Source organism: Tiliqua scincoides, chromosome 7 (assembly GCF_035046505.1).
Source record: "Tiliqua scincoides isolate rTilSci1 chromosome 7, rTilSci1.hap2, whole genome shotgun sequence".
NCBI lineage: Eukaryota > Metazoa > Chordata > Lepidosauria > Squamata > Scincidae > Tiliqua > Tiliqua scincoides.
In genome coordinates, this window is record NC_089827.1 from 55,270,187 (window position 1) to 55,294,782 (window position 24,596).

The 24,596-nt window shown below is 47.1% G+C and overlaps 1 protein-coding gene and 2 pseudogenes across 3 annotated transcripts; 2 read left to right on the forward strand and 1 right to left on the reverse strand.

The window, feature by feature from the left end:
* Positions 1-517: 517 nt before the first annotated feature.
* On the reverse strand, positions 518-23,782 carry MFNG (MFNG O-fucosylpeptide 3-beta-N-acetylglucosaminyltransferase). 3 transcript variants are annotated; one of them, XM_066633810.1, is made up of 9 exons: positions 23,687-23,782; positions 23,432-23,578; positions 17,265-17,313; positions 13,888-13,990; positions 12,751-12,904; positions 8,587-8,672; positions 3,538-3,703; positions 1,411-1,496; positions 518-584 (listed from the first exon to the last, which is right to left on the reverse strand). In XM_066633810.1, exons 1-9 carry the CDS (start codon positions 23,780-23,782, stop codon positions 518-520), a joined length of 954 nt encoding a protein of 317 aa, XP_066489907.1. The 3 variants fall into 3 exon arrangements, with proteins under 3 accessions (XP_066489907.1, XP_066489906.1, XP_066489905.1); XM_066633809.1 differs by having other exon boundaries at positions 23,432-23,542; positions 23,624-23,782; XM_066633808.1 differs by having other exon boundaries at positions 23,432-23,782.
* On the forward strand, positions 1,988-2,104 carry LOC136658266 (5S ribosomal RNA; annotated as a pseudogene).
* LOC136658006 (5S ribosomal RNA) lies at positions 13,128-13,244 on the forward strand (annotated as a pseudogene).
* Positions 23,783-24,596: the final 814 nt, after the last annotated feature.

Sequence of the window (24,596 nt, forward strand, 5' to 3'; positions counted from 1 at the left end):
TCTCATTAATAACTAGGCTTCAGATCAGAAGTCAACCAAGAAGTGTCAGAAGTCAACCAAGAAGATCAGGGCCATGGGAAGAGGGGGGGACACTTTCCTCCCGTGCTATTTCTCCACCCAAAATATGTATTGCAAATAGTTGTATATTTTTTAATGAGAAGACAGAAACGGGTGAAAGTGTGAACTCCCCCCTCCATCGCCCATGGTCTCAATCCAGACTGGGGATCCCTGCAGCTGCGTAGCTTTGTTTACACAACAGAAAGGCTTCCTGTTTGTTTCTGACTTGACAGCATTTGTCACACCAGATCTGTCCATCCTCTTGTCACTAGCTCTGAAATGGCTCTTCTCCTTTTGTCTGGTTTGTCTTCCAGCTACCGATGAACTAAGTCTTTGCTGGGTCAGCATGCAGCTAATGTGCTCTGTTGAACATGAGAGAGTTCTGGGCCTGCCCTTGTTTGGAGACTCCTCCATTGAACCAGCCAACCCATGATATACTTTGAGTGTCCCTGGCCAACTGTCATTGGAGGACTGACTGTGGGCACCAGGAAGTGCCTGGATAAAGAAGGCAGTGAAGAGATCGGAACCTGAAAGGGGGAAAGAGAGAGAAAGAGAAGGCATGTCAGGAGAGAGTTCTTGCCGCAGAAGGGGACAGGACTGCATAGGAAGAGGAGTGCCTGTTCCCCAATGTCCCATCTAACACCAGATGCTCTCACACTGCACTGCGGTGAAATGCCAAAACCGATGTTTCCAGCCCTCTAATCCTGCATAGGTTTAACAAGAGCCTCAGCCAAAGAACGCCCTGCTTGGCCCCTTGGGTCTGAACAACCTTGAATGCTTGGCTTCCGTTCCAGATTTTGCAATAAAGCCTCGGCTTAAAGGATGATAAAAGACGGCAAGCCATCAGCAGTGGAAATGAAGCCAAAATAGTTCTGGCTGTAGAGTTTCCCTAATCACAGGCCTTCATTCCTCACTTGTAGCAAAACTTGGTTGGTGTCCCCTTACCGTCACGCTCCTTACCCTCGTCCTCTCCAAACACTGCCAACACACCAAATACGAACATACAAAGCTGCCTTCTCCTGGTTCAGACCACTAGTCCATCTCTCAGTACTGTCTATACCAGGGGTAGGCAAACTTTCAACCTTTGGGATTCTTTGGTGTAGAACCTTGGGTATAAAAGAGGGAATTCTCTCTCCTACATCATTGTTAAAAGTCCAGGATCCCTAAAGTTGAGAATTTGCCCACCCCTGGCCTATACTGTAGCTCTCCAGGGTTTCAGATAAGGATCTTCCCCAGTCCTACATGGAGATGCCAGGCAAAGCCAGGACTTTCTACCTGCCAAGCAGGTGCTCTCCAACTGAACAACAGCCCCTCCCCCAAAACTCAGCAAGGAGCTGCTGACATAGGACCCACCTGGAAGGGTCATCTTGCTGGGAGAAAGGACTGCCCAGCTTGATCGTATTGAGTTTCTTCTCAAAAATGCCATAGCTGAGAGTGACCTAAAAGGAAAAAGCAGAAAGGGAAAAAATGACAAGAAATGCAGGTGTCCTTCAGGCAACATGCTCCCTTTATGTATCAGAGATACTGTGACTTCTGAGCAATATTTGTTTCAGGTGCACCCAAGACCCATCACCTCATTCTGCTACCCAAAATCTCCTCCTCTGTTCCATCTCTCCAATGGGGCCATATGACAATGCTGGACCAGTTTCAAACCTCTGCTGTCTCCAGGTCTCCAGCCCACTTGGGTCCAGCCCACCATCAAGTGGTAGTAGGTGTACTCCAGGTCCCTGGGCTGTCCTAATCTCTTCGTCCTCTGAACAACTGTCATACAAAGAGTGAGACTCAAAGCTGAGCTACAAAATCAGAATCATGCAAGACTATTCTTCTTGGTTGTACACTTCAGAATGCAGGTAGGGTAAGAATCACATTTTCGAACATTCCTACATGTTTTAAAAATTATCTTCTACATGGAAAACCAACATGTCAATAGGACAGCAACTGTTACCCTGCACATGCCTGATCTTGTCTGATCTTGGAAGCTAAGCAGGGTCAGGCCTGGTTAGTACTTGGATGGGAGACCGCCTGGGAATACCGGGTGCTGTAGGCTTATACCATAGTCTTTCGAGACTGAAGATTGCCAACCAAAGAGAAATGTTTTAGCTCTAGCTGAGACAGACATTGCTCAGAAGAAAATTCAGGGGAACAATTAGGGTCTTGAGATGCAAAATGATCCCCCCAAACCAATTTACCTTCGAGCTTCCCCCCTCCACCCCCCCCCCGCCCGCAATGGCTGTTCACAACCAAGCAAATGTTTTCTGTCTTCCATGAAGAACAAAATGGCTGTGAATAACCACATAACTCAAATGAAGGCAAATGTGGTAGTGGTGGTGAGATGCTTCGGTGGGAGAGCATTCCAATACACAGGCCACCCCTGCATTCTGAAATGGTACAGTCCAGTGAGAGCTGCACCATGTGACTTCTGAAGATGTTACTCTTCTCCCAGTAGGCATGTGGACAAGTTATTGGCAGTTACCTTTCTGTTCTGTGGTGCCTTTCCTTGTATGGTGACGGGAAGAAGTTTTACTGGCTAGTTAATTGCCTTTTCATCCCCTTGTCTATTACAGCAGAGCTGTGTCTGGGGAGGCATTTGTCAAGGAAACCTCTTCTAAATAATGCATGATTGATTCAATCAGTGTCACAATTACGGAGGAGATGATGTGAACAACTGCCTTCCTGCCTGCCTCATCCGCTCTCCTGCTCCTGCCTCCCTTTCTCCAGACAATCTCAGCAGCATTTTGATAGCTGTGCAAAATCCCCATTCACAGGCAATAGCAGGGTATCTGCTCACACATAATAAATGGAGAAGTAACTTGCTACAGGAGGTAGCTAAAAGCCAAGGGCTGGCCGGAGCAGTCTCAATGGAAGAGTGCATCTGGGAGAAGCATTGCATTAGCCCCAGGTACACACCATAACACATCCCAATTGAATGAGAAAATGCTCTAGCACTGCAGTGGTTGAGCAATCTCAAAGGAAGATGATTGGCTTCTCAGGAACAGATATGTAACCACTGTGCATTTCTTGGGCTAAAAGAACCAGTGACAGGACCATTGTGACCTAGACGACTGGGTCCCAGTTAAATGCATACTGGAATTGAACATTTGCATCTGTTCTTTTTGCATACCAGACTTTTGTGCCCTAATATATGTATATTTATATTAGATACACTTTTTATTTCCTTAAAATGCAATGGTAGGGTTAGGGTTAAGAATGGGATAAGAGGCTTAGGATATATATAACATAGGGTTTGTTGTCCAGTTATAGTTTGTTTAGTTGCCCAGTTATAGTGGGATGCAAATGATCCAGACACAAAATAACTCCAGAAGCAAATGTCCAGGGAACCAGTGAATGGGATGCATTGGAACAGGTCACAATAATCCAGGACTCAACTACCCTAGTATCAAAGGACCCTGTTTATTTGGAAAGCTCCAGCACAATCCATCAGGTGCGCAACTTTCCTTCTCTCTTTTTACACCATCTCACCTGCTTGGTAAGTTGGGACCTCTGGATTCGCTGCAGATCCTCCAGGTGAGAGTGGAACAGGGTGCTGGGAACCAGGTGACCTCCTAAAAGGTGTTCAATTATGAAACCCACGGTGCAGTCATCTGGGAGGTGGATGAGCTCTGATGTGATCAGGAAGTTGCGGCCACTGAACAAAAACAGACCAGGATACATTGAGTGAGGAAGCTGACTGTGTGGAAATAAAGACCGTCTTGGGTCGCAGGAAGTGATGGAACCGTAGCTCAATGACGGAATGCGTGATGTGCACACTGAAGGTCCAAGGTTCATTTCCTGATAGCTTCAGTTTTTAAAAATAGATTTAACTTGAAGTGCTGGGAAAGCTTGTGGCTTGAGGCCTTGGAAAGTCATGTTTGGGTGGAGTAGTCCATTCTGGTTTAGATGGACCAGCATAAGGGACCTTCATGTGTTCATAAGGATTCTGATGGAGCTAAAATGTTACATAGGCATCTCCTCCTGCATTCTGGTACTTCAGTCTTTAAGCTCTCCTGTTTTGCTTTAAAACGGTGTCTGCCTAGTTATTCTGGTTGCTGAGATACCTTGAAATGCTGGCATGAGCAGAAGGGATAAAGTGACCTGTATGAATGTGCTTGCAGTATGTCAAACACCTCGTAGAGGTAATCTGCAGTTCTATTTTAATGGGCGCTAACTAGTCTTTGATACCTGAAAGAGCAAAGGCCTTCCAAGCCCAGCAGAATCCAGTTGGATATTCAGAACAGCACAGGAGGTGAGCATCTGCTTCCAGCAGTTAGGCTGAGCCCAAGAAAGCTTGCACAGCCTACAGGGATACACACCCCCTGCTGTGTCTGAGTCTAGGTTCATCTCCTGTGGATTAAAGTGATTGCATAGGTGGAGTTTGGAAATATCTATAAATATCTAGCGTGCGCACTCTGAACCATGGAGATCAAGGCCACTTTCGTTTTATAATGCATTAATACATGAGTTAAATCAACCAGAAGCAACCTCCTAGATCGGTTAGCCAGACTTCCCAATAGCACTGTGCAACTGAATTTCCCCAATCTTACTACAGCATACCCTCCAACAGTTCCCAGATGGAACTAGGATATTTTGAACGTCCCTATTCTTGTGCTAAAGATAACTGTTAACACATGCTGCACTCTTGCAACAGGGAGTGCTGCACTCTTGTAGGGGAGGGGGACAGGGGCGCATTCACACTCACTTGCCTACCCTTCCCCCTCATCCATGGGTGGGCATGCACACAAGCGGACATGCAGAAGTGGCTTTTGGGGGATTCAGGTAGTGTGGGGGTACGTGCCACCACTGCCCAGAGCCATGCACCACCACTGTACTCCCCCACCCACAACCCCTGGCTTTCCCCAAGTTCAACACATGCCTGAAGGTGCAAGCACCAAACACAAGCTCCTTGTATTCTAGAACCTTGTACAGCCAGAGTTCCAGAATGCAGGGAGAAATTGAATGAGTAGAATGCAGAAATGGACCCCATACTGGGAGAGTGAAGTGTTCGGCTGTGGAATGTGCCTGCACTGGAGGTGTGACTAGCTGGTGTGCTCCAGCCTCTCCCCACTATAAATTCATTTGAATGATTGAAGAGGACTTACGTTTATCATCTGAATTATATCTCATTGCTACAGTTTGGGAAAGGACAGGCTATGCACTGCACAGTGCTTTAGTGTTCATAAGCATGCATGCGCACTAGACAATGCTAGCGAGTTACACTAACGAAATTTTAACAAGACATTGTTAAAAGGCCAAAAAAAAAAAAAATGAGAACACTGGTTTCCTAGGGAAAATAGGGTCTATCACTGGTTAATTGGGATAGTGGCAGTTGCAGTTTCCTCTCCCAATCCAGAGATCCTGATTTCGCCTCTCTCCCTCCTGCTGCACCACAAATCTGGCATCTGACTTGTTACAGCAGGTGTGCAGTAGGACCGGAAGAAGAAAGGTATGGCTGCCTCTTCTTCGACTGCACTGAGAAATGTACCACTACATCTAAATACACCTCCATTTACTGTATACCAATTCTGTCGTCACCTTGAATGTAGAAAACATGTATCAGGTCAAAGCTTGAGCCTCAAGGCTGAGTTAGCTTTTGCTCCTGGAATGTGTATTGAAAAAAATCTAGGTATCCCACCAGAAACCACACCAGACAAGGTGACTTGGAATGAAATATTGATTAGAACAGTGGTTCCCAAACGTTTGAGCACCAGGGCCCACTTTTTAAAATGACACTCCATCACAGTGGTTCCCCAAACAGTGGTTCGTGGACCACAGGTGGTCCATAAGAACCTGAAAAGTGGTCCGCAAAGTCTCACCAAAAAATGACTGGAGTATGTCCAAGGAAACCCATAGATCAGTGTCCCTCAAGGTTTGTCCGTATCACTTCACATGGTCCACCTATTCAAAGCACCACAGGAAGTAACTGGCAATGAGCCTCTTACTGGTGTTTGTCATGTCTCATCTGGCCTCCCAACCCAGAAGTATCACCAGTTATTTCTGGGTTGGGAGGCCAGATGAGACATGACAAACACCAGTAAGGGGCTAAGGGTGGACAGGAGGGCTTTCTTGAGTGTGGAAAAGCATGCTTTGAAGCTCAGACCGCCGAGCCAAGCCTCCTACCGCTGTTTGTTGATTTGTATTCCTGGTCTTGCTGCCAGGCAGCTGTTGTCCAGGAGTCCTCAGAGTACCACCAGACACCACCAGTGGAACTCGTACCACTGGTTGAGAAACACTGCTATAGACAATTGATTTCGGCAAATTCACTCTCAAAATACGCAAATTGGAAGACCAAGGTGCTTGCTACCATTTTTTTAAAACAGTTAGAAAACTGAAAGTACAATCCTATGAGCACTTACCTGAGAGTAAGCCCTTTCAACACAGTGGGTCTTACTTCTGATTAAACCTACATAAGCATACCATGTTATTCAGCTAATTGCTAGAGATTTGCCTCCTCTCCAGCTGACTTCATTCTTATATCATGACGTTGTCCCCAGATTCCAATGGACTTGCAAAGCAACAGTTTAACTTATTTAGAGCTGTTCCAGATCACCACCTACCATTGTGTCCACGAACTAGCCTTCTTTGTTATTTGAATGGAAAGGCTGAGACATCCCAACTCAAATTTATGATTAACCTTTCATGTGCGGTCAGGATTAATTTGGCAACTCACTGCAGAAAAGGCGAAAGCTACCCAGCTTAAGGGCACGCAGAAAAGGATTTGGCAAATAGCCAAAAGTGACTAAACTGAAAAATTATATAAAGGGTTGGGAAGGATGCCAGTTAGATAATAAGTCCGTAGAACATCGGGCAGAGTTTATTAATTACGGGAATAAAAAATGTAATGCTAATGTTCCACCATATGTTTTGCTTTCATTATTGTACAGATAACTCTATTATTATGGGATCAACCTCTCTCTCTCTCTCTCTCTCTCTCTCTCTCTCTCTCTCTCTCTCTCTCTCTCTCTCATATTTTGCTTCTCCTTCTATTATTTAACTTTGGTACTTGAGGAAAAACTAACTAAAAAAGAAAACTTCAAAAAGATAACAGAGATAGGTCCATGTGTATTGATGAAATGATTTTATAGGGAGGACTTCTTCCTCCAGTAAGGAAGCAGGATGTTCTAACAGAGGGCTGCTGTCTCACTTCACTGACTTCATGCATCTACCTGGCCACTGAACCATTCTGCCATGGAAACAGAGATGAGACGGATTTCAAACAGTTTCTACTTTTGCCCCTGAATAGTTCTGAGCTCTCACCGAGTGCTCAAAACATGTCACTCCTGTCATCACACACAGTCAGTTAAAAAAAACCACAGTACTAAAAGGGAAGGGTGCCTAGCTCAAACATGGATCTGTCTTTTTTCTGTAGGACCATACCTACCTAGGTATATATTACAGGTGGGTGAGCACTTTTCGGCTCAGTTCAGAATCAGCTCTATATTTGCAAGCTTTCTCATTGAGAAAGCCCATTTACAGCCCAATCCTATGGTTCCTGGCACCTGGAGGAACAGTGGTACCAAAATGGTCACCACTGTATCCTGCAGGTGCAGGAAAGCCACTGGAGGTCTCCTGCGGGAAGGGAACTTTTGTTTTCCCAAACTTTTGCTTTGCAGCCTGACACAGAGGATAGGATCCAGCAGAGGAGGCCTCCACCAGTCCCACACCCTCCCAGGCCGGTTCCTCCCCCGCCGCACCCTCCCTTGCTCTGGAACACCTTCCCCTACTCTGAAAGGCTGCACTACCACCAGGAAGTCCCACTTACCTCTGGGCAGCTGCTTAGTGTCCTCTACCCAGTGCTGAGCCCAGCACCAGCTCTAGGCCCTAACACAATTCATAGCTTTGCACCCATCAATGCAAAACTTTCCTGGGGCTTTCCATCAGTGATGGTTTCCTTCAAAGTAAGGCATTAACATGAAAGAATGTATGTGCCTGCATCTATAAAACAGCTAGCTTTGGACTCCTGGACTGCTGAGAACCTCACTGACAAAACATAGGCAGGATCTCATGCAACATTCTGAACTTAAGGATAGATTCTTGGGCAAATGGTGCTGGATTTGCAATACAGTCAAGCATACCAAGCTGGAAAAATTCATCCTGCAAACTAGGTAATTATAATTACAAACTTCAGGACCATTACTAATGCAAACTGACTGCACCAGCTGGCCCAATACAATCTTGAGCGTAATGAGCATGCTGACTCACCCAGAACAGTCTATATGGAATATGAGCCCTCCGCACCAACAAACATACACACCATGCACACTAACTCATTATAACTCAAGGTGGGGCTGGCGCTTGGTTTGAGGGAACCTTCAACAAAGTGCCCTCTGATGAGCCCTCTTCTACATGGTTGAGCCGCACTAAGGTTAGGGGAACAACCTAACCTCCAGGAGCGCATGGAATCCCAACCACACAGAAGAGATTTCTCATAGCAATCATGCCACTGCAGGAAGACATGAAATCCGGTTTCAGAGAAATCACTGTGATCACATGGTGGTGAGACAAAGTCTGATATCTATGAACATTGTTGCTCACCTTGCCCACGGAGCCATCCTTGTGGCCAGCTTCCAGCTAATACAGAATCCAGCACCTCCAGTAGCAAACCAGAAATAGACTGACTTCTGAAAAACAAGGGGGGGGAAGTTCATCATTTCTGCAACTGCATTGGTTCCACACGAGAACAGCACATGTCACAATATATGTAGGCAGATGGGTTTGTTTGTTTGTTTTCCTTTTTAAAACTACAGTCAGGAGAAAACCTTCATGTTCTGTTCTTTACTTCCAGGAGCTTCCGGCTTCACAACTATTTCTACCTGTACCTGCCCTGGAAAAAGCAGCAGGATCGAAAGCAACTCAATAGGGGGGAAATTAACTCAGCTGAAACATCTCGTGAAACACAAAAGTTTCACCAAGTGTTGAAAGCCCATCAGAGAGGGGGTTAAACTTGTTACTGAGGCAGGGAGTTCCATAGCTTATGAGCAGAAGCTGAGAGGGTTTGTTCCTGTGTCCCTGTGCCAACCATACCTCTGCAAGCAGGGTAACACAAAATAGCTGCCTTAGGTGCCCTCCAGGTAGAAAGGAGGGATACAAATCAACCAACAACACAAAGCAGGGTGTCTAGCAACAACCAGAGCAGGTGGGCAGGTTCACAAGGGGAGAAGCGGTCCCAAACCATTAAAGGCTTGAAAGGTGATAACACCTCAAACTGGGACTGGAGATAATAACAACAACAACAACAACAACAGGTATTTATATACCGACTTTCTTGGTCTTTATTCAAGACTTTATTCAAGGCGGTTTACATAGGCAGGCTTTATTTAAATCCCTTATTAAATAGGGATTTTTACAATTTGAGAGAGGGTTCTTTCTTTCAAGAACCACTACATTCAGGTGTTTCATTCCAATCTGGCTTCACATTCTGGCCTCCATCCTCCCACGCTCAGAGCAGATGGAATTGCTCGGCTTCAGCTTGTCAGCTGCTTCAAGGTCGTACGGTGCCAGTGGCCTCGAACTGGCGACCTTGTGGATGTTATCTTCAGGCAGACGGAGGCTCTACCCTCTAGACCAGACTTCCTGCCCTAGATATACTAGTATATCTGCCCTAGTATATACCAGATATACTGGTAACCAGTGCAGATGGCAAAAAGCAGGAGTAAGGGCCCCAACCACGGTCCTAACTGCTATATTCTAGACCCGCTGAAGGCTTTTCAAGACCATGTACTGTGTACTATTGCACCACTGTGTAATCCACATACAGTGTGTCACAAGAGTTCAAGTATGATGTGGAAAAAGTGTGATAGTCCCACACATGAGATAGTATCTGTTCCTTTACAACCACAAATGTTATTTCAGTGCCAATTTTTGGCTATAAAGGAACAGGTTATAAAACAAGGATGTCACACTTGTTTCATACAGAGAGCCAAAGTAAGCAACATGTTGCCTGCTGAGAGCCAGAAGTGACACCATTAAGCAGGAAGTGATGTCACTAAGCAGATGATGGTCAGAAATAAGCACTTTGTTCTCATCTAGAAACTCATTAGCTGCAAATAAGAAGAGAAAATGTGCAAATCTTGTTCATATTTTCAAGATATGAGAGAGCCTAATTATTATGCTGGGGCCAAATAAATTGCTTCCGGGGGCCGTGTCCGGCCCGTGGGTCTTATGTTTGACACCCGTATTATAAAGGGTATGAGGGTCAATTTGTGAAAATGCTAAGTTTTAGAATGACCTTACTAACTCTGCATAAAATTTGTGCGGTCATGTTTCCTGAATGGCAAACACCAGTCCTCACCCTTTGTGCATCATCTCATAGCAAAAGCCTTCTCACTCTTGCAAGAGCAGCCTCGATAACAGAGGAAGAGACAAAACAAGGCCAAGGACAGCCAAGCCACAGCATCCCCTCCTCCTCTTCCCTTCCACAGTACTGACTGTGTGCAATTTGATTGGCTGTTCTTGTCAGCTGTTATCTGAATGGTTTTATGGATGCTATTTAACTGTTGTGCGCTACCTTGGTGGCCTCTTTAGTAGGATGAAAGAAAACCTATTTTTTTTTTTTTAAATGAATAAACAACCAAAGAAACAACCAAAGCCCACCCCACAAGACTAACTGAAGCAGTTGCTTCAGGTAGCACGTTGGCAAGGGGTACTCAACTCTGTCCCCTCTAGTTGCCTCCATTGGGAAGAGTAAAGACTGGTGCATCATTTGGTAAAGCTGAAGCAGCACCAGGAGGGCTTGCTGGCCCTGGTCATGATGATAGATCAGATATTTATGGCCCAATCCTATCCGCCTCCCCTAATAGCATAACTAGCATTGTGCCAGTGGAGGCTGCTTTAAAGCGGTCGCAAAGCCACCTCCACGTGTGCTGGATGCCCACTGGCAGGAAAGCCAGAGTGGTCTCCCATGTGCCAGCGGATCCACTGAGACCTCTCCCCCAACCTGGTAAACCTATGCAGGGAGTTGGAGGGCAGTGAGGAGCAGGGTTCTATGGGGGATGTTCAGACCGGGGGAGGGCTGGGCAGAATGGGAGGGTGACAGGGGCAAGGAGGAGGGCGGATTAGGCCTGGAAGGGGGTGGGATTGGCACACTGAATCCCAACCCCCTTCCCAGGCGTGATCCACCATCCTGGGTCAATGTAGATTAGTAGGTCCAAGTTGACCCATCGCAGCTTGCTGTTGCCTTGCCTTGCGGAGATCCTCAGCAGCCAAAAATCCCCTATGAGATACAGAGGTCACTGTACAGCGGCATTGCCGTGTGGGGATTTAGGTAGGATTGGACTGCCTGAGTGAAAAGTTTTTCCATTTCTGCTCATCTCTGCAGATGAGGTCTTTTAGACAGAAGTTTGCTTCTTGCTGAACGGTTGCCTACTTGAGAACTTAATTCCTCTCCAGGTAATGATCTCTTTTATCTCTCTTCCAGGGACTCTCTGCCATTTGCTTTGTTTGAAATTTTGATGATCTTATCCTCTAGGGTTACGACTAGCTTTCTGCCCTTTGAAAACCCGGACTGACCTGTGATCAAAGGTTCTGCCAAAGATTATCTGAGAGCAATAATTAGGTCTATGCAAACCTTGCAACCAGAAAATAGCTTAAGAGCTGCAGAGCGTCTGTCTAGTGAGGTTAATAACTAGTGGTAAAAGTCATAATAAATAGCTTTCGAGATAACTTTAGTTTGCAAAAGTTTTTGCAAGAGATATGCCTCTGAACTTGAGAACAGAAGATGAGGGTTGTGATTTGCCTAAAAGGGAGAATTTCACAAGGTGCAGCTTCTTCTGCCACTGCAGCAGGATGACAAGGAAGCCAACATTTGGCCCAAAAATGCAGCTCTGAAAAGGTACTGGGCACTGTCGGTGTTTACACTTGGCAATCTTACAGCCCAATCCTAACTTGCGCTGGAACAGGTAGGCCAGCGGGCCTGCACTGTATCCAGTGCAAGTTTCGGGCTGTCTGAGGTTCGGCCCGAGGCAAGGGGAAACTTTTGCCCTTAACCCGGGGAGAGCTGTAGCAGCCTAAATGGGTGGCACAAATTTGAGCAGCCCAGAACTGCCCCAGGCCACCCGGGAATGAGGCCCTGCAGACACCCTGGCCCCGCCTCCCGCTCCCTGCGCACCCACCCCGGGAACACCCACCACCCAAACTCCCCATGCTCACCCATGGAGAATGTCAAAATAACAATCACAACCCACTTCCAGTTTGGCAATCACAAATTGGAAGTGGGTTGTGTTAGTTATGCTCACATTCTCTGTGGCTTGGGGAGCCCTGCGGAGGCTTCTGTGGGGCTCCCTGCACACCAGGAGGGTGCTGCTGCTTCCAGTAAGTAAAAGAAAGCCCCTGGTATCCCTGGCAGCAGTGCAATCCTGGGGATCGTGTCGCTGCACTCCCCCTCCCCCACAACAACTTACTGTATCTCCCAAACTCCAAGACAGTTTGGGAACCACAGCCATAAACCATTGTATCTGATGCTCTTGTATATACTAATGCAAATCTATGACTCACTCACTGCTCATCAGGGATTCTCGCTGCCTAATTTAGAACCAAAATTCTCCACTGTTAAGTAATTTGATGTCAGAACATATATCCAATGATCTTTCAGTAGATTCCAGCATAGCTGCCCATCTCTCTTCTAAATAACCTCCTACCTGTCTTTCGATCTTCAAATAGTCAACCTGTTGCTTCGTTTACCGGGTCAAGGGTGGGACTTACTGTCTGGTTGTTTGGCAAGGTTTCTGCAGCACGGATTGGCCTATTCAGGCTGGGCTTCCCAATATAAACCTCTTGGTCCGGGGAATAAGATGACAAGAGTTTCAACAGAGCTTGTGAGTTCAGGTAGTTGTCATCATCAAGGTGGCAAAACCAGCTGGAGAAAGAATAAAGAAACATACCGGTGGGTCCAAGAACGGGCATAATTTCAGCATAGGAACAGTTGTTGAGGAGTCTTTAATATTCACTCCACCAGTTCAATCTTCTAGGCTCAATTCAGTTCATGCTTGCTGGAATGTGCTTCTGCTCACAGTCTTAAAGAAAAGCTAACCTTAGCACTATTCAGCCATTTTTCTGAACAGATGTATAGGGAGAAGCAGGACTGCACCCGTTACCCTGCACATGCCCGATCTTGCCTGATCTCGGAAGCTAAGCAGGGTCAGGCCCGGTTAGTACTTGGATGGGAGACCGCCTGGGAATACCGGGTGCTGTAGGCTTATACCATAGTCTTCCGAGACTGAAGGTTGCCAATCATCATCAGGATTGCACCTGCTCCTGGCCCACTATTGTATGTTAACATCTGAAAAAGCCTATGGGGGCACACGAACTGAACATGTATATATTCCGTCTATGCACTCAGGAATCCTAACTATTCAAAGGTCAGTGTATGCATACAGTGTATGAACATAGACTCTTTCAGCTATTCCACTGAACACGTATGGGGCCATAGAGCCAGCCACTCAGGTGTGGATGCACTCCTCCTGCCCCCCCTCCTGTGCACATATAGACCAATGGCTGAATGCTGCTCTTAGCATTCACACTGCACCATCACGTGGCATCTTGTGTCATCCATGTGGATTGAGAGATTCGATTCCTCAAACCACCAATGTAAGTGATGGATGCAACTTGAGAGACTCCTAACCAGCCCTGGTTTGTAGTTCCCTCCTAGGACATTGTGCTGAAGCAAACTACGGCTTGAGTATTAAGCTTTGTGGGCAATTTGTGGATGGGAAGCATAAGATGAAATGTCCGTACTGATTGAAAACATTCATGCGTTGATAAATCCCCTCAAGCTCTCACTAAGAGGGGGTGGAAATTCACCCCACCGTGGCCTCGTTTCGCTCCTGCAGTTTTGCTCACCTCAGGCCGCTAGCCAAAAATGCATCAAACTCAGCAGCCATTTTGCAAGAGAGCGCTGGATGGCTATACTCTGCAGAGCAGTTTGTGAGCACCAGATGATCGCCTGATGGGGAAAGGAGACAATAGTGGATAAGCACCTATCCTGCACTTCTGGAATAGGAAGACAGGCTTATTCTCGCAGCAAAACAAAAAAGGAGCAGCTTAGGACTTTTCAAGGTCCTTGCCTTACAATGCCGGTTCCTAATGCACCCTAGTATTATACCCAGGTTGTACATTTAGGGCCCAATCCCATCCTTCTCCCCCACCACCACCACCACCATGGAAGCTGTGACAAAAACAGGCACGCTGTATTTGGAGGAAGGGGAGATTGGGAGACTTCGGAGGGGAAAGGAGAATCATTTCCCTTTACCCTTCATTTCCCATTCCCCTATGGGTCTCCTTTCACTCCCGAATCGGCCTTTTCAGCCACAGTAGACGCTGTTCCAGAACCACCTTTCAGAGCGCGATACCATAGTCTTACCATAGACTGAAGGTTGCCAACTAATGGGTCTCCTTGGACCTGTGCTAGCTCTGTAGCTGGCGCAGGTCCAAGAAGACCCATAGGGGAAAGGGAAGTTTACAGTGGCCTTGCCTCTGTAAATTTTGCAGCGTCCCTGCTCCTTTCATTTCCTTGGACTTGTGCCAGCTCCGTAGATGGTGCAAGTCCAAGAAAAAAAAAAAAGGCCAGGAGGCTGCAAAATGAAGGGATCAGATTCCATGACATTGTTGACAGATCCACCCCATCCTGTAGCCTACCTGCCCCTTTCCCTCCCTTTCCCTTCCCTGCCCCTCCCCACCCACCCCTGCCCCACCTCTGTCTGATCTGCTCCAGCAGGTGCAACAGGAACCAGCAATGACAAGGGAGCACTGATGCCTCTTGTGTCCGGGTTCCCAAAATGGCCACCGACAAAGCATTCTGAGCACTCTAGATGGCCATTTTGTGACAGCTGCTGTGCGTTCTGCTGTCACGACACTCTCCAGCTATTGCGGAATAGGATTGAGCTGCCCGAGTGATAGGAATAGCTTTTTCCGGGGAAGGGTGGGGAAAATTCTGCTTCTGCTTGTGGTTCCCCCACCCTTGCCTGGTAGGAAACATGCTCCCGACGGTAGGGCTGCATCCTCCAGCCCAGTGAGGTACCAGAGTGTACCCAGTGTACAGGTACCAGAGTAAGGAAAAGAAAATATTCCATAATGACTCCAAGACAGAGGCAAAGCCACTGATTCCAGCGGATTACCATGCTGGAGGGAGGCAGGAACTAAGAAAGCACGCTAAGAAAAGCACAGGAGCCAACAGGTACCAGATGAACTGGAGTTGTAAAATAAGAGGACTCTTTTGCTTGGCTGCCTGCCTTCCAGTAATGTTCACAATGATCAAGGACCATGGAGGGGGCAGGGAGTCAAACCAATCCTTTAAAATGGTAATCCAGTGTTGACGCAATGGACCGAGTTGCACAGATTTTTTTTTAATGTTGTCGACAACTTGATCAAAGTATTGATAACAAAATCAAGCAGGGAAGCCCTGGCCCAGCAAAGAACATTTTTAGAAGTCCATTAAGAACATATGGAAGGAACGGGTTGTGTTGCTGGTCATTATTCACCTCCCAGGCAACGCTCAAGGGGTGCTGATGACACTTGCACAATTACCGAATGCATAGCAATCACATTAGCAATGATAGCGCCAGTCAGGGGAAGAATCTCATTTTCTCAGCAACAAGATACGGAGTTTTGGAGTGCTGGGTACATGAGATACGTGCTCAACAGAAACTTCCTTTATTTGGGAGGAAAATGGGTGGAACTCCTGCAACCGATGGGTAACAAGTGTGCATTGATTGCGCATGCCAGACGCCACCATCACTCTTGATTTTCTGGAAAGCCCTTACCGGGCAGGGCCAGGGTAATCTTCTTCCCCAAGTGCCTAATTTTCAACTTCAGTAAATTTGCAAAGATGTGATATAATTGATTCTTCTTGTGCAGGTTATTAAGAGCTACGTAGGGGTCTGTGATGGAGGGAACCGAAGCCATGAGAACCTAAGATGAGGCCCTGCTTTATCAAGTCCAGCATCCTGTTTCCCACAGAGATGCCTCTGGGAAACCCATGAGTGAGACCTGTAGCCCCTCCTGCTGTGGTCTCCCAGCCACTGGCATCCAAAGGCATATTGCTCTGAACCAGAAGGTAGCAGATACCCACCATGACTAATACCCACTGGTACCTTGTCCCCTTTTACAGTCATCTAAGTCAGGGATGTGCAGTCAGGGGAGGGAAAGGACGCAGAGCTACAAAGAAAATAGCCTCAGCATCTCTGGTGTGCTCCCTGGGGCATTTGGTGGGCCGCTGTGAGATACAGGAAGCTGGACTAGATGGGCCTATGGCCTGGTCCAGTGGGGCTGTTCTTAACTACAATTCCCAGGAAGCCTTGCAGGTCTTCTTGTTATCTGGTGTGCTCCCTGGGGCATTTGGTGGGCCGCTGTGAGATACAGGAAGCTGGACTAGATGGGCCTATGGCCTGATCCAGTGGGGCTGCTCTTATGTTATGTTCTTATGTCTCCTGGGACTGGACAAGTGCTCCACCCACTTTCTGAGCGGTTGCATAATCACAGAGGAGACCACACTCTCACTGCTGCTAGACCAGAGTTGCAACAGACAAGAATTCAGCTTCCCCAGTGATCACACAACCACTCAGAAACTGAGCGAAGCATGCGCACCATCAAAGGGAATCATATTGCGCACCCTGTACAGAGACTAGAGCTGCAGCAACCAAAGCTTGGCCTCCACTGTGACTGTGCATGTGTACACTCATGGACCCAGAAGTTCACCTGTGAAGTGATGACATCATCATGTCACCACCATACCTCTGGGTCACCAAGCTCCACATTCAATACCTCCCCAGCCTTGGACCTCACTGCGCATCACTAAGTTCATGGAAGTGAATCACTTCGTCTAGTGGCAGCAAATACCACACATTAATCACGTGCTTTGTGAAGGAGCACTTCCTCTTGCCCTACTCCCTAACTGCTGGAAACCTTACCCAGTCATCAGGCATTGCCCCCACACTTTCATCAAGCCAATATCTCCACAGCCTGAGGGCTAGAAACATGTTTCGCCTATTTAAGAAAAAAAGGAACTGTGTTTCTCAGGATGCTGAACTCTGGGTCTCTAGTTACTGTACATTTCATACCATGTGCAGAATGGCAGAACACATGCAAGCCTATCTCAAACCTCTGCTTGGAAAGTTAATGAGGCTCCTCTGTCAGGTATGTAAGGCTGTTAAGCAGGGCTCCCAACACACCAGCTACAAAGAAGTCAGCTAACGGAGGTGCAATGCTAGAAGCTGGATTACCCAGTTTTGCCTGCAGTTCCTCATCTTCTTTATCCGTGAAGACGTATGTCTGAGAAAAAGGGAGAGAGAGGGGGGTTACTCCATTGTCTCAAATTTCCTGAATTCTGAATCTGCCCTCCTGTGACAAGCCACAGAGTTCTGCCAGCCTTGACTACAAATTATCTGAGACAGCTACCAGAGCCATGTGCTGCTTTCAGCTCCCAGAAAGAGTTCTCTTCCGTACAAATGCAAGAAAATTTTTACAGGGATGCTGTGAAATGAGGATTGTAACAAGTCTGGATATTTTTAAAGTGCAATATGATTATTGATAATAAGCATCTGGTTTAGTTTCTTTGCAGAGAGAGACCGTCTGACTGACCGACTGCTCCGTACAGAAAAATAGATTAGCCCAGATTTTCTCAGATCTGGTCCTCTGAACTCTTGCTTGCTCTATGCAGCAAATTTTTCATTTATTCTCAGCTGGTTTAACTGTCATGGCTTCTCCCAAAAGAAGCCACCCGCTCGTAGATCTGAGGCTTTGGTAGAGCACATGCTTGGCATGTAAAAGGTCCCAGGTTCAATCCCCCATTAAAGACCTCTGACTCTAAGAGCCCGAGAAGTTACTTCTAGGCAGGAGATCAGGCTAGACGGACTACTGGCCTTACTCCGTGTCAAGGTTGCTTCATCCATGAGGCCAATTAGGGCAGGAGGTCTGGTCTAGAGGGTTGAGCCTCCATTCGCCTGAAGATAACATCCTAAGGTTGCCAGTTCGAGACCACTGATACCGTGCGACCTTGAAGCAGCTGACAAGCTGAGCTGAGCTATTCCATCTGCTCCGAGCGTGGGAGGATGGAGGCCATAATGTGCGGCCAGATCAAGAACGAAACATGTGATTGTTGTGGTTTCTTGAAAGATAGAACCTTTCAAATTGTAAAAATCCCTGCGGGGATTTAAATTGCCTGTCCATGTAAACCGCCTTGAATAAAGTCCGAGGAGGAATCTGAGGACCTAGAAAGGCGGTATAGAAATACCTGTATTATTATTATTATTATTATTATTATTATTATTATTAATTGAGGCAGCTGCCTCAAGAAAAAGATTGGAGAAGAGCACCCACAGCTGGCTGCCCACTTGCCTCCATTGCTCCTCGTCCCATTCCCTAAGTTGGAAAAATAAGAGGGGAGGCAGAGGAGAAGGGGAGAGTGGGGGCTAGATCATCAGACTGTCCTTCAATGTACAGCAACTGTTACCCTGCGCATGCAAGATCTCATCTGATCTCGGAAGCTAAGCAGGGTCAGGCCTGGTTAGTACTTGGATGGGAGACCGCCTGGGAATCCTGAGTGCTGTAGGCTTATACCAATAGTCTTTCGAGACTGAAGGTTGCCAACCCTTCAGTGTGGGCTTGCAATCCATGGTGAGTCAAATCCATGGATTGCAAACCCGTGGATGATGAGGACTGTCTGAATATAAATGCCGATTCTTATCTGTAGCAGATGTGCATCTGTTGTCAATAGATGCCTTGATGATTACTAAGGTTTTGAAACTGGTTTTATCTGTAGGGTAGATATGTATGACTTCTGTACAACAACTGTGCATCATTATGCAGCTTTGATGTGCTCACACAGCTCCTGGGACCAGCTGGGGGCTGAAATACCTGGTCTGATCCTATGTCCCTAAGTAACTCTGAGCCTCGGGGGGGGGGGGAGGGACCTCCAAATGGAGAGTTTGCCCTCCGAGAATCCTGCTTTGATGTGGTTAAGATCTCAAACAGCCGAGAAAACAGAAGCTCAGTGGTGAAAGGAAACTGAAGTTCAGAAAAGAACATCTGCTTGTGTGTAAAAGCCTTGCAAGCGCCCTGCTGCTTCCCAGCCCTTCTCCTTTTCCCCAGTCCTTCCTAGCCCCACTCGACAACATTATGTGGCATGTTCTCCATCCCAAGGGCAGAGTGGGGATCCCGTCCAGCAAAGAATAGCTCCTCTCAAGCGGAAAATGGGCTTTTAAGAAGCCAAAGGGACTGAAAGGGAGAGAGACACAAGCCTTAAACAATCTCCCCACCAGCTGCCTGCAGGCTGGTTAAAGAGTGTACTCGTGTTCTATATTGAAAGAAGGGCAAAGTCAGGCAGACAGTCTCCAAGGCACGTGGGCCTTCTCTGGGCCCAGATGGTAGCCAGGCCTTCTTACATAGCCAGCCTGCATATATGATTGCAGGTCTCTAGTTTCCAAAAAGAATGGCGGAGTATAAGGGGGAACTACAAGGGAGAGAAACCACATGATGAAAGAACAAAAAACACAGGGTAGAAAAAGAAGGGGGAAATGTGTAGGGGGTGTAGCAGGGCTGAGAGAATCTGGGGAGGGGATTATTTAAATGACATACAGCACCATCCTAACTTGCACTGGAACAGGCAGGCCAGCGGGCCTGTGCTGTATCCAGCGCAAGGTTCAGGCGCTTAGTGGCTCAGCCCAGGGCAAGAGGAATCGCTTCCCCTTATATCGGGAAAAGCCACTGCAGCCCCAGTGGGACTACCTCCAGAGGTAGCGCAAATCCAAGCAGCCCAGGGTTGGCCCAGGAACAGGGTTAGGATCTGGCATAACCGCCAAATCCTGGCCCCACCTCCCACTCCCTGCCCACCCACCCACAGTCCTGCCCACTGCCCGCCCACCCTCCGCCCACCCCAGAACACCTTCCCCCCACCTCCTCCCCAGACTCCTGCATCAGCCAAGCATGGTAAATGCAACTCACCCTTTTCCTGGGGCTCGCCTTGGCGCGGGGAGGCCGACACAAGTCCATGCGCCAGCCTAACCCCTCTTATGTTGGCGCAAAAGTGCTTTACGGCTGGCGCAAGTCACTAGCTTATCTGCACCATAGGACTGCACTTTTAATTCCTTAATCTCTGCCTGAAAATGTATATTTATTAATCATATGTTAATCAATGCTGACCATCCCTGAAAGCACTCTCACCATGGATTTCCATCTGTGGGCATCCCAGAAGTGCTTGAAATTATTGCTCTGTGTTTCCATGCTGAAATCCGCCCAAAGGGTAGAAGAACTTTCCAACTTTTACCGCAAAATTGTATGCATGTCTACTCAGAACTAAATCCCATTCTCTTTAGTGGGGCTTACTCCCAGGAAAGCAAGTATGGGCCTGCAGACTTTAGAGATGCAAAGCTTGAGGGTTGAGAGTTGAAAGTACTTGCACGGTTTTGTGTGTGCCTTTTAAACCTCTCAAAGTGTGTTGTGAGTTTTGAAGGACCTGTATGTCTCCTTCTATGGCAGTGGTTCTCATACATTTAACACTGGGACCCACTTTTTCAAATGAGAATCTGTCAGGACCCACCGGAAGTGATATCATGACCGGAAGTGATATCATCAAGCAGGAAAAGTTTTAACAATCCTAGGCTGTAATCCTACCCACACTTACCCAGGAGGAAGTCCCATTGACTATCACTGTTAAAAGAATACACATATAGTAGCCTGTTAAAAGTATAGGTCTGTAACATTTCCCCAAACACAGTCACATACCATGGTAGCATCAGGTCTAACAGATTAAAAATAAAATATTGAAATAAATGGGGACCCACCTGAAATTGGTTCATGACCCACCTAGTGGATCCCAACCCACAGTTTGAGAAACACTGTTCTATGGAGGTGTCTGACTGTAAATCTGGATAAGAAAAGTCTTCGATGCTTGGCCCTTTAGAGTCACATCAGGAACTACCCAACTTCCCCTTGCAGGGTTTTGGGTGCTTCTCTGGGTTTGACTTTCTTGGCCTATCCTGCCAATTGGACTGCTCAGCCTTATAAATCTCTTTTAAAAAATACTCCTTACTAGTGTGGAGGAAGCAGAAAATCTAATTGGTTTCACAACAGAGTCAATTAACAGTTATGAAAGGTGGCTTGATCATGATTATTCTTAATTTGTTCCTCATATGCCTGCTTCCTTCTATTTTTCACAAACCTAAAGAAGTGTGCGAACATCATTTAATAAAGGCAATTACATTTTAACATGAGCCTGCTTTGGTTTAGCCAGACCACGGAAAGGCAGTCCGTCAAATGCATGTCTCCGCATTGAGGTCATACACACTAACCTGGGAGTAAGTTCTGTTAAAGTCAGAGGGGCTAACTTCTGAGCAGACATCTCTAGACTTGGGCTGTTAGGATGGGGGTCCCTTAAAGTGACATGTAAACTGCCAAAAGTAATGGGACTAATCCAGGCAACTCGAACCACTTTTAAATTAAATGGATTTCAAGGGCAGCAATCAACTCTGTTACTGAAAACCAATGGAACTTAAAAAAAAGTTTGTCTGGATTGTGCCCATGATCAGTCACTCTTTAGGGTTGCTTCATATATGATTATTTTTTTCCTAGATATAATCTTCATGTATGAGAGAGCAGGCATCCCATCAAATTTGAAGCAAGGAGTATTGAATCTTTAGATATACGTAGTTCGGGTAAGTTTGTTGGTACTGTATTTTCTAACTCTGATTGAATTCTAGTTCAGATGTTAGTTTAGAAAATATCATTTGGCAACTGGAAATGGGAGTGGTGCTAGAACATAAAGCCATGTACTCACAGGGAGAGAGCATGCTTAATATGAGTGAGCTTCAGGCATCCCCAAGGAGCCGAGAGAGCTGAGGCTTATTAGCACAGAGGGAAAGATAGCAGCAGACTCTTCTGCTCTACATCCCTCCTCCATTAAAGATCTGTTTCTGCGTCAGATCTACGTGGATCACTTCCTCTGCATGCTTTGGGGGGCCATTGAGGGATGCGAACATTACTTTTTGCTAGGTAAATCATATGGTAGATCACATGGATCGCCGTCATAACTATGAACAGCAGAAGGGTTAGAATTGCCAAGGAGCTGCAGGTATGTGAGCTGGTGAGAAGCAATGAGCTTTGGACAGGGATGGTCATATGAACTTGCCTTAGACTAGGTCAGCACATTGGTCCACCTAGCTGAGCATTATCTATACTATCTTCAGGGTCTTCAGGACAGAGGTCTTTCTCTACCACCTGCCACCTGATCTTTTCAGCTAGAGATGCCAAGGACTGCTCTTTTTCTGTCTTATGGTATCTTAAGGTCTCCTCCCCCAAATGGGCAGACTCTATATTCTTGGGGGCCACTCCAGACTGTATCCCTAGTTAGCCACATCATCTGATCGTTCCCCATGGGTCACCAGAGTCCATAATATATTATTAAGATAGGACCACCTGGCAGTGAGAGTAAAAAAAGACCACACTTTGATTAAAGTTGGAAAGGCTAAGGGCTGGGTAAAATAGCTTCAATGGGTCATTCCAACTCTCAAGTCTCCGCATTTAAAGCACAATCTGACTATGCAGAGTATATATGTGCAAATCACACATGTAACTCTCTGCTCTTCCTTTGGAGGTTCCTTAAACTATCAGTAGAATCCTACAAGTTTTGCTTCCTGGTACTTATGCTGGCTTTAAGGGCTTTACTCTAAAATCAGTTTTTTAAAAACCCTCTAATTGTTCTGAATCTGAGCTGCTGATGGCCCCATTCCTGCCAGGTAGGACAACCAAGGTGTTGGCATGTTGTAGGAAAATGGATCTACTGGCCGAGGAAGTTCTGAACCTCTCTCTTTGACCTTCTCTAAAGTGTCTTCCCTGGTTGTGTCCCTGAAGACAGGTTCCATCTCCTGTCTTCTCACATGTTTACGTGCAAGAAAAGGCACGACATGGCTTGGGCACCAAGCTTGCACCTTCCCATCTGTAGACAACAGCATCTGTGCCCAGCCCAAGATTCTCAGGGTGCAATCCCAACCCACTTTCCAGCACTGACAGAAGGGCAATGCAACTCTGAGGTAAAGGAAAAAATATTGCCTAACCTTGAGGAGGCCTCCGTGACTGCCCCCCCCCAACTGCAGGATGCAGCACATGCCCCACTGGCACAGGTATGCCAGTGCTGGAAAGTTGGTTAGGATTGTGCTCTCAGTCAGTAGCTGTCCTGTGAATATGCAAGGCATCTGGATGGGCTGCGCATGGATGCCACAGAGTGTGAGTCAAAGGCTGTTGCAACTGGCAAATCCAAGGTCTAAAACAATCTCCATGCAGAACTGCCCTCAGTGAAAGGAGCCTCTCAGCCTCTTCTCTGGAGTCAGCTTACTCCAGGCAGCTGTGGCCTCACCAGAGTCCATTCAATCATCCTCCCGCGCACCCTCATACCAACCTGATCTCTGACCCGGGATATCCAAGTATCCAGTAGCAATCCCATCCTGGACCGGTGGAACTTCTGAGTTGTCTTCACAGCAATGAAAAGGTCTCCAAGTACAAGGTCTGTCTCAACCATAGGCCTTGCTAGGTCGCCCTTGTGCTCCTCTTTGTTCTTGAGGTCCCTGTCAACGTGGTCCATCACGTCCACCAAAGCCGGTTCCTGCTGCTCCTCTCTAGCAGGCATCATTTTTGCAAGCTGCTGAACATCAACGACCTCTTGGATGCTGTATCGTCTGGTGGAGAGGAGCCCCATGCTCACAAGTAGAAGAAGGGTGCCAGAGAGGCCACGAATGAGACGTCGGTGCATTACTCCTGCTTCTGATCCCACCGCACGGATATCAACAGGGCTCAAGTCCCCTGGCTGGCTTCAGTGCCTACAGTGCAAGCCCTGTTCCAGTGCATGTCTCTCCCCCAAAGGGAAACCACACAAGGTGAACAGACAGGCAGAGGCCTTGCTTACAGTAAAAGAGGAGGGGACCTGAATGTGGCTCAGAAACAACACCGAAATTGCCACAGAGGTCTGTCTCGCTCACCTCCCCCACCATCACCCACTCACACCTAAGGGTACACAGAAGCCTCCAGGGTAGAGACAAAGCAGCTGGGAAGACCTGCTTTTCCAGATAACAGAGGGCAGGAGACAGCTGTTTGCAAGTAGCAGGTGAGCTGATTGTGCCATCAGAGCCAGGAAGACCAAAAAGACATGGTTTGGGGCCCCATTTGAAGCCACAAATGCACACTCCCACGGGCAACTCAAAGGTCCACACAGAAGTCCAATCCAGGCACAGGACGGAAAGTGCCAGGGTTTCCAGGGGGTTAAAGACGCAGAGCTGTTTTCAGGCAGAAGGCAAAACTCAAAGGCCTGTGGCGGCTCCCAAGCTTGAGGCTATTGTAGTGATGGGGAAGAGGCTGGACTGAAAAGGGAACTGCTTTTCTCCAGCCCCACCAGCTGTCTGCCGTCCCTTGCCTGTTCTGCTTTGCCTACAGAGAGCAGACTCCACCCAGGCCCTTTTACAGGGAGAGGGTTAAGCAAGTCATCTCTGCCTTTAGGGAAATCTCCCATCTAACAGCCTCCTATGCTGCCAGCTGCTGCCCTCCGGCCTGCTTTGTCAGGCACTGAAAAG

What these genes read in the sequence shown, in the direction of transcription:
- MFNG (XM_066633808.1), bottom strand. Translation starts at nt 23,782, where the DNA reads ATGCACCGACGTCTCATTCGTGGCCTCTCTGGCACCCTTCTTCTACTT. An exon ending in TATCCCGGGTCAGAGATCAG is followed by an intron (nt 17,314 to 23,431) that starts GTTGGTATGAGG and finishes CCTTTTTCTCAG; the next exon opens with ACATACGTCTTCACGGATAA. An exon ending in GGAACTGCAGGCAAAACTGG is followed by an intron (nt 13,991 to 17,264) that starts GTAATCCAGCTT and finishes TTTCCCCATCAG; the next exon opens with GCGATCATCTGGTGCTCACA.